At 36.6% G+C, this 12,775-nt stretch overlaps 1 protein-coding gene across 4 annotated transcripts; it reads left to right on the top strand.

The window, feature by feature from the left end:
• Positions 1 to 1,031: 1,031 nt before the first annotated feature.
• On the top strand, positions 1,032 to 12,522 carry LOC118735922 (ectonucleoside triphosphate diphosphohydrolase 5). 4 transcript variants are annotated; one of them, XM_036465954.1, is made up of 7 exons: positions 1,032 to 1,232; positions 1,322 to 1,457; positions 10,256 to 10,406; positions 10,506 to 10,649; positions 10,743 to 11,385; positions 11,468 to 11,810; positions 11,878 to 12,522. In XM_036465954.1, exons 2-7 carry the CDS (start codon positions 1,425 to 1,427, stop codon positions 11,965 to 11,967), a joined length of 1,404 nt encoding a protein of 467 aa, XP_036321847.1. In that variant the 5' UTR covers positions 1,032 to 1,232; positions 1,322 to 1,424; the 3' UTR covers positions 11,968 to 12,522. The 4 variants fall into 4 exon arrangements, with proteins under 4 accessions (XP_036321847.1, XP_036321845.1, XP_036321848.1 ...); XM_036465952.1 differs by having other exon boundaries at positions 1,032 to 1,457; XM_036465955.1 differs by lacking the exons at positions 1,032 to 1,232; positions 1,322 to 1,457 and adding an exon at positions 9,886 to 10,167.
• Positions 12,523 to 12,775: the final 253 nt, after the last annotated feature.

The raw sequence follows: 12,775 nt of genomic DNA, 5'->3' as shown, positions 1-12,775 counted from the left end.
TATATTTATATGAAAACATACTTTACCTTATAACAATTTTAATTGCTAAAAAAGTTGTAAACCTCAACTAGGTCTCTTATTAAATAAATTTAATCGTATTTTCGAATCTATAAAAAAAGAAAGCACTCTGCTTGGTTGAAGCGTTTAAGCTGAAGGTTTTTCAGGCGTTACAGCTTTCGAAGTCGTTCAGGCTTTTCAGGCCAGCAACTCCACAGCATGGTCTAGGAATGGGTTTTCCGACAAATAAGGTTTCGACTTAAAAATGCTAATTCGATAAAGTGATACCTTTTTCATATTAATGAACATAATTAAAGATTGGGAATACACTGTTTTACAGTGTTGCATTTGCGTTCACGTACGGGGTTCACTTACAAATCGTTTACAGCAACCAGCCACCCTTCCCACTAAAGTGCTGAACACATTTAAAACCACGATCTACACAGCTTCCAATTTGTTATCTTCATTATCTAAAAGCCTTGTCGATGGCGACATGATTTTTTCGAAAGCGGCAGCGACATCATGAATTTTTATGAGTTTGACATAAAACAGGAGGAAGAACCTTATCTGTCACTGGAAAAATAGAAATAGATCATGAACCAATGATACAAATCTGACCGGTCGACCATTAGCCATTTACAACTGAGTTTGAGAAAAAATCGTGACGTGCGTATTTTTGAAGTTTTATGTTTCTGTTTTCTTGTTTACATTTATTTCTTTAGTGGTGGTTTATTTCAGTAATTCTAAGCAATTTTCAAAAAAAAAAAAATTTATTCAAATATTTCGTTTATGGTGCGGAAATTACAAACGCCAGCCAGGAAATAACTTTTTTCTTTTGACTCATCTTGTCAGATCTTGTGTAATTGGATCATATAAATAGATCTAATCTTGCCATAACCACAGTCGTCGCGTAGCCCTGTCGTCGTCAAAAAAATTATCTACATAAGAATACCTGGAAAAATAATTGTGACAGCTGTGGTCCGTAGCTCGTCGTTTTCATTGTGTTCGGGCTATAAATGTGTGTGTTTATTTGTTAATATGTACACTAATGTGCTATGTGCCATTTCGAGCACTAGCAAATTTTTGTAGCTCGTGTGAATTTAGTTCTTATTGGAGTTGTTTTAGAGAACACGGTGTAATCTTTGGAACGGTGACTTTGATAACATTTGAGTGTCGCCAACAAGTGCGAATCTAATTGGAAGCGAACAACCTACTGGAACAAAAACAAAAAACAAGTACATCAGCAAGTACAGTGGATAAAAAACTAGCATTTATTTGTTCAGTTTGATTTAGTAAATACTGAATGATTCGCTTGATTTAATAGCGCAGTACACACCTTGTTATCATTAAGTACCTGGCGATGTTCTATTAGAGGGAATTTATATAATTTAACTGAGTTTAGTTAAACGAATACAAACAAAATAAAAATGACGTCGCCGAAAGATGTCCGAAAGCGCAAAGTGAGTAAAACTAGCTGACTATGCAGCTAGCTAGAATAGAATTTTAGCCTAACTGTACACACCTTCGAATGACAGGTAAACTATACAATAAGCAGGTTTTACCGGCTCACTTCAGGTCGCAGTACAAAAATTGAAGTTTTTGCACTTTCACCAATAATCTAAAGATCTCATAACGGTATTTAGTACATAATGATGAGTTTCAATTATTCATCACGTATGTTTGGAGACGGTTAGCGCGCTGACTTTGTATATGAAGTGACGTGGGTCCTATTCGCACTGAAGTCTAAAATCTAATTAGAAGATACATACAATTGTCCAGGAAATAATAGGAATGCGATGGTTGGACCAGTCTTGACTATTTTTCTTTTTTTATTTAATACATTTAATTTTCTATAATAGCCTAGCTGATTAAAATTTTTTCTAAAGATTCAGATTGAAAATTTTAAAATTTTTGTGAAACTTTGCAGAATTTTTCTACCAAGATTGAGATGTGAAATTATATGGTGTTTGCTGTATAAACAACTAGACTAAAAAAAAAAATAACAAATATTAAATAGACAACAGTAACACAGCCAAGAGTGGTCAAAACATCGCACTCCTATTATTTTGTGGACAACTGTACATTTATATGTGTGAAATAGCAGCTGAGACTTTTACTGCTTGGACTTTTTGTTGTTTTTTTTTTAAGTTTCAGACTAAAACTAACTTCAAGCTTCTGCAATAGTGTATGTGATCAAATGACCACAATATATTTTCCTTAGTAAATTCTAAATTTAATGGCCCGTAGTCATAGTCAAAATAAAGTCGACTTTAAAGTTAGTTGCAGCTTTTTTGACAGATATCCCATTGAAAATTATGTCAAAAAGCTGCAACTAACTTTAAAGTCGACTTTATTTTGACTATGACTACGGGCCAATGGTTGTGTAGGTTATTTGACGTCAACATACATATGGGTCATTCCATGCGATATTTACACCTCAATATTTTTTTGGGGTGAAATATATTTTTTTATCGAAAAAAAGAAGACACCTATTTTTTTTATTTCATCATGATATTCGAAAATCTCGAAAATTAGTTTCCGAAATTTTTAACTCACGGAGAAGTATCTTTTTTTAATTGTTTGCAATTAATAAACTATTTGTAGGATAAAGTTTATACTAAAGTAGGTATGAAAAAACTCGTAATTTCTACAGTTTTGGTGTTTCCATTCTAAAATTTTTACAGCGCACTCGATAAAGTTTGACAACTACTCAGATTGAAAAAATTAAAATCAAACATGATGAAGTTAATAAAAAAATAAAAAACAAAAAAATTGCGATTTTTTAATGCAAACATTTTTTTATTTTAATCTGTCTCACACACAATGTAATGTAATTACGCACATTTTGATACCTTAACTGATTTTCTCCGACAAATAGTTTATTAACTGCAAACAATTGAAGAAGATAATTCTCCGTGCGTTCAAAATGTTGGGACTTTTTTTTTCGATAAAGAATGTAAAAAAAATATACTTCACCCAAAAAAAACATTGAGGTGTAAATATTGTATGGAATGACCCATATATATGTATCTAGTACGTCTTATGTTCTTAACGATCGTACACATTTTTCGCATCTCTATCGTTGCGAGCTGTTAAATAATTATGCTTCCCTATTGCAACAAGAAATTGTAAATTGGTGTCTGATTAAAATGTTTTTCTATATATAACTTTCCACATTTGATGCCAAGTTTAATGACACCAATGTTGTTGCATGCATTCATTGCAGTGGGTATTGTTGGAGTGCGCAAAACAAAAAAAAAGAAATTAATTAAGGGCATCAGTGGTTTTTCGTTTGTATTAAATGAAAAAATCATTTATCTAATTCTGAACGAACTTCACGTAAACATGCCTGCAAATTACCATAAATTACTACATAAACTGACCGAAGCAAACACATAGACAATAGGCGCTACAACAACAACAACAACAACAATGTCGATTTCACACATAGCTCGATACTTCGTTACTTGTTACTCAGTAGTTTTTCCCCTAAAGCTTGATAATTTTTCTTTAATAAATAATAAATTTTAAATCCGTCCGCTGTCGAAAAGCCTAATGCGTATGAATAAGTAAAATTCATTAAATTTTCTGTTCCAATATACTTTTTATAGGAAAAAAGCTACGAATGAGCTGTTAATAAATATAAATTACCAGGCTAAAATACCATGTTATGACCGACAACGAGAACATGTTTTCGTTGCCAAAACTGAGTTTTCACCTAAAACTTGTGTTTCCGTCTATGTAAAATCTGTCAAACGAAACCCAATTTTCGCTGAAAACTACTTGAAAACTCACATTCCACTCATTCCCATCGGTGTCTGCACTCGTTTTTTAGATATGTTTTTCAAAACGGAAGTCATATTTTATCATCTTTAATACGCCAGTTCGGATTTAATGTTAATTCGCTGGCCAAATTTAAATAAGAATAAAAGAAAAAGGTTGTTAAAGAAAAGAAAATTAAAGAAACGTATTTTGATTGAGTAGTAGACAGCAAGTCAACTTTTGCAGGCGATTATCGCCTGTCAAAAAATCGCCTCATGGAAAGGAAGCTTTAGCTGAAAAAGACGTTCACAGTTGACAAAATTACCTAATCATAACAAGCAGTTTACCTAAACTACTGAAATGGGTGCGAAGACCCCATATATCTACTACCTATTTATTTAAATGCATACGTAGACAGTAATACATACATATACATGTTTGCGATAAACTCTCCTTTAAGAATATTAGTAAAAAAACGCAAGTCATAATTATCGCAGCAGAAAGCTGAAACATGCCTTGTCATAAAAATTTCATAACTTGCTGCCCTTCTTGTAGACATTTACCGTTTCTATTGCCATACTCACAATCACATTTGATATAAAGTACTTAGTCTGATAAGAAAACAGCGTAAGTATAAATGTACATAGATAATGAATTTTATTGCAACTGATAAACTTGAAGTTTTTCTGATGAGCGTAAGCGACCCAATACCTACAAAGACTTGGAACAACAGATCCATGTTCACATACGAACTCTAAGCTCTTAAAAGCAGATACTAAGATATGCAAAAGTACTTACATAAATCTCTTTTACTTGGCAATACGCGGTTTTGTACTTTAAACGACGATATGTATATGGATGTTTATATTGTATATTGACAATAATGAGGATATACATACGTCTGTACTTAGGATTCAGGTATATTTACATGTTTGCGGTCGCCGTTATACGAACGCAGCGGTGAAATAAAATGTTTGGGGATACATATTTTCTATTTTTCGCAAATAACTATTACTCATTGTTACGGAACTTATCAAAATCCAATCAAGCCTACCAACCTACCGATTGGAAAAAAACCTACCAGCTTTTGTAGGAAAAGCGGATGTGTGGCAACACTGCTTTCAAGCTCTATGTGAACACACAGTTAAGTAGCTGTTAGACGTGGCAATTGCAACTTCTTTTCAAAAGTCTGTCAAACTCAAGAATTTCCAAAAGGGCCTCCGCACACTGGACTGCTCAGTCCGCCTAAAACCGGTTTTGTGTGGATAAGAGGGGGAAGAGAGTTCGAGTTTACCTCGCTCATTTCAGTCCGCGAAAATCGCGCATTGACGGTGGACTGACACGCACACATAGACAACATGCTTTCTATTTCGTTTTGTTTGCATGCGCCACATGCACTAACACAATCATGCGTTGTTCATGTATACAAAACTGAAACCTGTTTTCGACCGACTGCCCGGTCCAGTGTGCGTTCGAGTGGTGGACGGCTCAGTCCGACTGAGCAGGCTAGTGTACTCAGGCCCAAAGAGATTGTAGGAGCAGTTACACTTTGCATGTAAAGTGGCTTTCCAAAGCTGTTCTTATTTCTGAGAATCGAACTTTCCGATACTACTTTATGTCTGTTTACACGGGGAATGCCGACAAGTCCACTTTCAATTATGTTACCAGACATTTTTGTGCTTATGACAAAATTAATGACCTGAAAAATTTACTAAAGATACAATAATTAAATACTCCAAATTCTACTGATAGAATAAATTAATCACAAATATTTTTCATATTTTATTCAACATTTTTATAATTTTATTCAAATTCGCAAAAAAAAGGGGTTACAAGGCAACACTTGATTAGATTGATAGCACTTGAAGTAAAAATGAAAATTGCTAGAGCAGCACGAGCAAGTTGAAATTATTTCTCGAAAACGATTTGCGTAATTTCAGTTGCAGTTACACCTTGCAATTTTTATTTCCGAAAGTTATTTATGCAAATCTGCAAAAAGGACTTTTTTCTGTGTTTTGGATTAGTGGCCAGTTCCTAAGAGTTAGGACCGCATACTCCAGGTTGTTCCTCCGTGTATATTATCTTCTGACTGGTGTAGTAGGACTTCAGTACGTATTACGAGTTGAAGGAAGGTGAAGGTTGGGACACGTTAGACGGCTTGTTGAAACGATTGCACTGGGCGTGCCGAAGTTGCTTGAAACGCTTGTAGTTTAGGTGCGGCTTATGTTAGCCTTGTATGTGGCGGATTAGTTTGAAAAGGTTTGAGCGAGGTGGAGACGGTATAAATAATAAATACATGAAACGAATGTACTAGTTACAACACCAGTACTATACATATACATATGTGGGTTTTAAACAAAAGATACAGTAAACATAAAAGTTAAAAGACGATCTTGGCTTTTTGTAAAAAGTTAGCCAGTTGAGTTATCCTGGCCAGATTTTTGTCACGAAAAATTGCCTCAAAGTTGTTATGTGTTTGGAAAATATCGTATCCGGATCTAACATTCTAGTGCCGCTTGCAGAGGAAAGTCTGATGGACGTATCCATCAGCTTGACCACACGAGCAGCGATTTGACCGATAGGCCTGAATTTTGAACAGGTAGTTCTTGTCATAGGTATGGCATGTTAGTATCCGATTCAAGGTTTTAATATTGGTAGGCGACAGTGAAAGTTTTTTGAACCATGCGGTATCTCTTCTCGTGGGGAAGATAGTAGCATATAAGTTAGGATGGTCATTTGCATATGCCAAGAAACCGGCATACCATTCGTTATACAATGTTTCTTTTATCTGCTTGATAGCTTCGTCGGCTGTGCATAAGTAGTTTTTACAACTGCTACTGTCAATTGCCTTTTTCGCAATACTGTCAACCCTTTCATTCCCCGGAATACCTTTGTGACTGGGTATCCATACAATATGGATACTGTCGAAAGTAGCTGCGTGGATTTTTCGTAGGATTCTACTAGCGATGCTGTTGAGTGAGTTAGGGTTTTTAAGGGTTTGGCACGACACAAGGCTGTCTGTAAATATTACTAATTTGCGGTAGTTACTATTGGAGGCGATATTAATTGGCTCTTCAATGGCCAAGAGTTCCCCAAAGGCTGTGGACGACTTAAAGGGAAGGAGGAATGCAGTTTCAGTGTCATAGTTGTAATTATATATGCCACACCCAGTCCTGCTGTCAGAGAGCGATGCGTCGGTGAACATGACGTTAAAACTCCTCTCCTTGTAATTGTTGAGCATCCTAGTACCGTGTTGACAAACTTCCACGCATTTTTCCCTAAACTGGAGTTTATTTTGTCAATTTTATTGTTGAAATTCTTCTTTTTGGCATCTTTAACAACTTTTTTCCCGGACTTCCGTTGTTCAAGCAGATTTTCGAAGTTATTGGGGCTGGGCCATTGTTTGGCCTTTTGGAACGCAATCCGGAAGAATCTATACGCTTAGTCAACTTCTTTATTCCATCAGGGTTTGGGGTTCGATTTCCACTTGTCACGTACGTGGCTCTTTTGATCTCTTCTTGTACTTTGCTTTCAAAGTCAAGTATGTTGGATTCATATACCAATTCTTTAAGGGATTCACATAACTTTTTCTTGGCTATAAACTTAGTAACATTGTTGCTAAATTCCTTGATCTCAATGGAGATGGGAAAGTGATGACTACCCCCAATCCTGGTGGAATCAACACTCCAGTCGCATGACAAGCCGCAATTGCTGAAGGCCAGATCAAGCACTGAGCCATTTTCCGACCGAATATCCATTTTAAACGTATAGTCCCCACCATTTAAGCATCGAAAAGATGACTGCTGAATGTGTCTGATGAGGTGCCTGCCTCTACTTGAGTCAACTCTATCGCCCCATTGGGTTGCTCTGGCATTAAAGTCACCTACTAAGAAGATATTTCTATGTGCCTCTAAAAAATTTAAAGTCCTGGTTATTTCATTATTGAAATCATTTATATTGATTCTGGATGGAAAATATAGGCTGCAAATTGTAATGTTCGGGTCAAGGTTTTTGGTTTGGATCATCAAAACATCATACTCGGAGTTATAGGCGAGTTTTTTAAATTTAACGTCATGCTTGATGGCTATGGCTACACCACCATACCCATCGCTACGACATTTTTTGATTAGACTATAGTTTAGAATTTTTCTATGATGGGTGGTGTTAGACAAAAAAGTAAGCTAAGTCAAAATTGTATTTGTTTAGGTAATACTCAATAGTGTCAAGGTTTGCTTTTAATTATTGGCAATTATATGATCATTGCTAGTGAAGGCGTTTGAGATTTCTTCCCATCCCTTTGATTTAAAATACGTTCAAATTGGTTTTTTACTGATTGGATGTCATTAAAGGTTTGCGTGTCTCTATTTTCGATAGACAGTTTTTGGGTAATTTTGGTCATTTCGGCCATTAGCCGCGCAATTTCTGTAACTTGCCCTTTTGTTATTCCGGGCAATTGTACACCGGATTTATCAGCGCAGGGGGTCTACGGGGTGCTCTGCTAAGGGGTTTGGTTTCTTTGGGTGTGTGTTTTTTGGTCACATAGCTATATGATTTCTTAGTAAAATTTTTGTTTATATGCATGTCCTTGTCAACCACCTCGCTTGGGTTACTGATAAGATGTGGACAGCTGGTCTCATCCGAATCTAATAAGTCAAAGCGATTACTCGTCTTGGGGTAATATTGGTCCAAGACCTCTTTGCGGGACATTTTTTTTAACTGTTTTAATACGATTTATCATTTGTTCTTTCTCCCATTGGGGGCAGATATTCTTGTCTTTGGCAGTATGCCCAGTTTTACCGCACAATATGCATGATTTATCTCTACAGTCGGCACCCTTACACTCTGGGTTGCCGCACTTCAAACATCTTGCCTTACTTTTACACGAGAGTTTGGTGTGCCCTAGCCTTCCGCAGTTGTCGCACTGCCTCAGGGAGGGTACGAAGTATTCAACCGTCAGTTTGGTATAGTTATAAACAATGGTCTTTGGGATTTCATTACCTTCAAACCCAATTTTTAAAGTAGTAGTGGGGACATAAGTGCTATTAGCTTCATCTTTGCGCGTAAAGCGCCTAACGGATGCTATTGGAATATTAATAATTGCTTCCTTGGCAATCTCCTGCTCACTAAAACACGTAGGTACACCCCTGATTACCCCGTAGCTCTCGAGTGCTGTCCGAGGAACGAACGCCCTTAAACCACGCTTCACAATACGTGTATCAAATAAAAAGGTGTTTGCAGAGTACGTGCTTGTAAATGTCACCTTGTAGAGTGACCTGCCAACCGCATGGATGAGATCCATATCCTTAAATCTCAAGTCTTTGATTTGGCTGAAAAGCTCTAGACCTGTTGTCAATTTTTCATTGTTCATAACTGTACTGGCCGAAGAGTCAACCAGCACAAAAATTTCACCGCGAAAATGCTGCGGGTAGGAGACAACACCACCATCTTGCTTATTATCGCGCTCTTTTTGCATATTAGCACTAACTGTATTTAATACCACTGAACCTTCACTGCCTACTCACCCTAACCTCAAATCACAGTCCATTGTCGTATCATTATTATTTGCATTATTACCTGCTAAGGAGTCCTCGCAGATTTTTACAAGACCATCATTGGACAGCTCGTTACATCCTCGCTTTCAATTATTTTAGCTTTTTTGGATGTGCCACTAGTGGCATTTTTAACAAAAGACGCCACCGACTTTCGTGTCGGCGACGCCATTTTACTAGAGTGTGCCTTAAACGACAGCTTCTTTTTCTTTTTTGCCGGCAACCTGAGGCAATCTTTTTTCCCTCAATCTAAGAAAAATGTGACAATTAAAATTTAGCCAGGACCACTCACCTGAGTTTGTTAAACTAATTATATTTTCGCGACGACCGAGTTAATTTAAATATAGAAATAAAGTTTATAGATTAGCGCGGCCCACACAAAAAGCCTTTGTCTTAAAACACTTAAAAAATTTTCACAAGCACAAAACGTGGGATAACTGCGAACAATAAGCGAACAGACGCGACCATACCACACCCGCTCGTGACCAAAATCCGAATGAATGCAAAAAGGACTTTCTAGCTGTTTACACGGTAAAGTAGACTTTCTGGCTGTTAATGCGGGAAAGTACACTTTCGATTTCGCATTTTGACAGAAAAGTGCGTAGAAAAAGCGCTTGCATTGCCACGTTTAACCGCACCTTTAGATTTATGTATTTTTTACGTTTCACTTCTTCCACGACACAAAACCAACAAATTTCTAGTCACAAATGGAGATTCAGCAAAAACAAATAGAGGGCAATAGAACTTCTAGTCACTTAATTTTTTATTTTTAAATAAATATGCATACTATGATCCCAATAGAAATGTTTGTGAAAAGTTAGGACGTGCTGGTGGTACAATGAAATTTGAGTACCAATTAGTAAGTTTGCAATAAATTTTGTAAAAATATTCACATTGTATGTTTAAAGTGTTTTACATAAAATGCTATTTATGTTTATTTTTCTCAGTTAAACACTAACGATGAACAGGGCGGTGACGCTGCGCCCAATCGGCGCAAGTCTTCAAGTCCAAGCAGTGCATCAAAAGGATTGCCAAGAGGTCTGAAGCTTTCGTTTCTGTGTTTGGTTTTATCGGCAACATTACTGCTGGTATTTTTCGGTAAGTGCAATTATGCACTATGTACACGTGTTCATTTCATTACATTACATAGAAATATGTATGTTTAACCGGCAAAATGCATACATTTCCCCACGCCAGGCGTTTATATGGATTCCACCAGCCCTTTTCTAGTGCGTTTGGCATCGAAACTAGGTTACACTCGGAATCAATTTGCGGTCATCATCGACGCTGGCTCGACTGGTAGCCGAGTTCTAGCGTACAAGTTCGATAGAAGTTTTATTGGTATGTAATTGGGTATGAGTTCTCTCTGGTTAAATTCTCCCTTGCCCCTACCACCAAAATTAATTGCAATTTCTTCTTATTCTACTCTTGAAGACAACAAATTGGTATTATCGGAGGAGCTTTTCAAAGAACGAAAACCTGGTCTATCTTCTTTTGCTGAGAATCCAACAAAAGGTGCACATTCCATCAAATTGCTACTGGATGACGCTAAAGCGTTTATTCCCAAAGAGAAGTGGGCATCGACGCCGCTTGTACTGAAGGCTACCGCTGGCCTGCGTCTGTTGCCACAAAACAAAGCTGAAAACCTTTTAAATGCGGTGCGTGAAGTATTCGCAAAGTCAGAGTTTAGCATTGAGCCAGACGCAGTTGAAATTATGGACGGCACTGATGAAGGCATTTTCTCATGGTTTACAGTGAACTTTTTGCTTGGTCGTCTGTCTAAAACCAATCAAGCTGCCGCTCTAGACTTAGGAGGTGGCAGCACACAAGTCACTTTTGCACCTACCGATCCAGATCAGCTGCCGCTGTACGAAAAATATATGCACGAGGTCAACACGTTGAACCGAAAAATCGATGTTTTCACACACAGCTACTTAGGGCTGGGTTTAATGGCAGCACGTCACTCTGTGTTTACAAAAGGATACAATAAGGATGTGAATAATGTGGAATCAGTATGTGTCAACCCAATAATCAATAATAGAACGTGGACATACTCAAATGTAGAATATAAAATTAGGTAAGTTGGCTAAATTACAAATGTAATTTAAAATTAAATTTTGTCAAGTAAATTAAAATTCGTTTGTGTTTTTAATTTAAAGCGGCAAGCCAAATACGAAATCTACAGCAGAGGAGCCTGTTGTAGACTTTGAACAGTGCTTGGAAGCAGTTAAAACTCAAGTTTTGCCACTGGTGAAACCAAAGCCATTTACGCTGAAACAGCACACAGTCGCTGCTTTCAGTTATTACTTCGAACGCGCTATCGAATCTGGGCTTATTGATCCCTTCCGGGGCGGTGAAATCACTGTGTCGGCGTTTCGCAAAAAAGCGGAGGAGGTGTGTAGCATTGCGAATGATGAACAACCCTTCATGTGCTTCGATCTAACGTATATTTCGGTGCTGCTGCACGAAGGATTTGGATTGGGTGACGGTAAAAAGATAAAGGTAACTATTATTCGCGTATATATTAAAAACGTGGTATTTTAGAAATAAAACTAATTGATTCTTACAGCTTTACAAAAAAATCGATGGCCACGAAATTTCATGGGCGCTGGGATGTGCTTACAATGTATTGACTAGCGATGATAAATATAATTCCTAAAACAATAAAAAAATAACACAACGCTAACACATTCAACAAAGAATACAAATTTGTATCCAGTTATATAATTGTAGCATAAATTTAAGTGCTTTGTAGTTTGTAGAAATAATAAAACCCCATAGTGTTGGTGCTTGGTACGGCTATAAAGCAGACAGATCCATAAACTAGAGGCTACATTTTCAACGACTAAGCGCTAACAACAATGTTTTAACTAAATGCCTTAGTGCCTTAGCAAACTAAAAAAATCAATATTAATTAACTCCAGAATACGGAGTTTTTATCAGTTGGTGTGCTAATAGTGTGTTTTATAAATTTGTACCAAATTTCACTAGTATTCTATCAGAATATAATGCCTGCATGTTAAAATTAAATCAGATAAGATATTTTATGTAGTTCGCTTATGCGGTTACGTTTCGAGTTTTAAATTATTTCGATTTTGTATATAGTTAAAGTTTAAACCGTGATTTGTGGTAAGCAAATCTCAGATGTATGTATATTCTATCTTTGCTCTGTATTTTATTAGAATAAATAAATAAAGTTACATAAGTAAAATAATGCACAGAGATAACCTTTTTTCGGGATAGTGCTGGTGGATTTGAATCCCTCAATTTGGCGTATTCACAAAAGGTCCAAAGAAAATTTGTATATACATACCTACGTATGGGTATGCCCGAGCTACGTTATAATTACCGCAATATTGTTGCTTTCTTTATGTGTTGCTGTTGAACCGAAAATCTTCTGAAATAATGCTGAAATCGCGCAATAAATATTTGTATGTTGCTGTTGCTTTGCCAATTTACAAGAATTA

This window comes from Rhagoletis pomonella, unplaced genomic scaffold, assembly GCF_013731165.1.
Source record: "Rhagoletis pomonella isolate Grant_MI unplaced genomic scaffold, Rhpom_1.0 Rhpom_scaffold_00003, whole genome shotgun sequence".
In the NCBI taxonomy this organism is placed as follows: domain Eukaryota; kingdom Metazoa; phylum Arthropoda; class Insecta; order Diptera; family Tephritidae; genus Rhagoletis; species Rhagoletis pomonella.
This window is presented reverse-complemented; position numbering and strand designations above follow the sequence as displayed.

Coding starts and splice junctions, on each gene's coding strand:
- LOC118735922 (XM_036465954.1), top strand. CDS start 1,425: ATGACGTCGCCGAAAGATGTCCGAAAGCGCAAA. Junction 10,407..10,505: donor ATTACTGCTGGTATTTTTCG/GTAAGTGCAATT, acceptor TCCCCACGCCAG/GCGTTTATATGGATTCCACC. Junction 11,386..11,467: donor AATGTAGAATATAAAATTAG/GTAAGTTGGCTA, acceptor TTTAATTTAAAG/CGGCAAGCCAAATACGAAAT.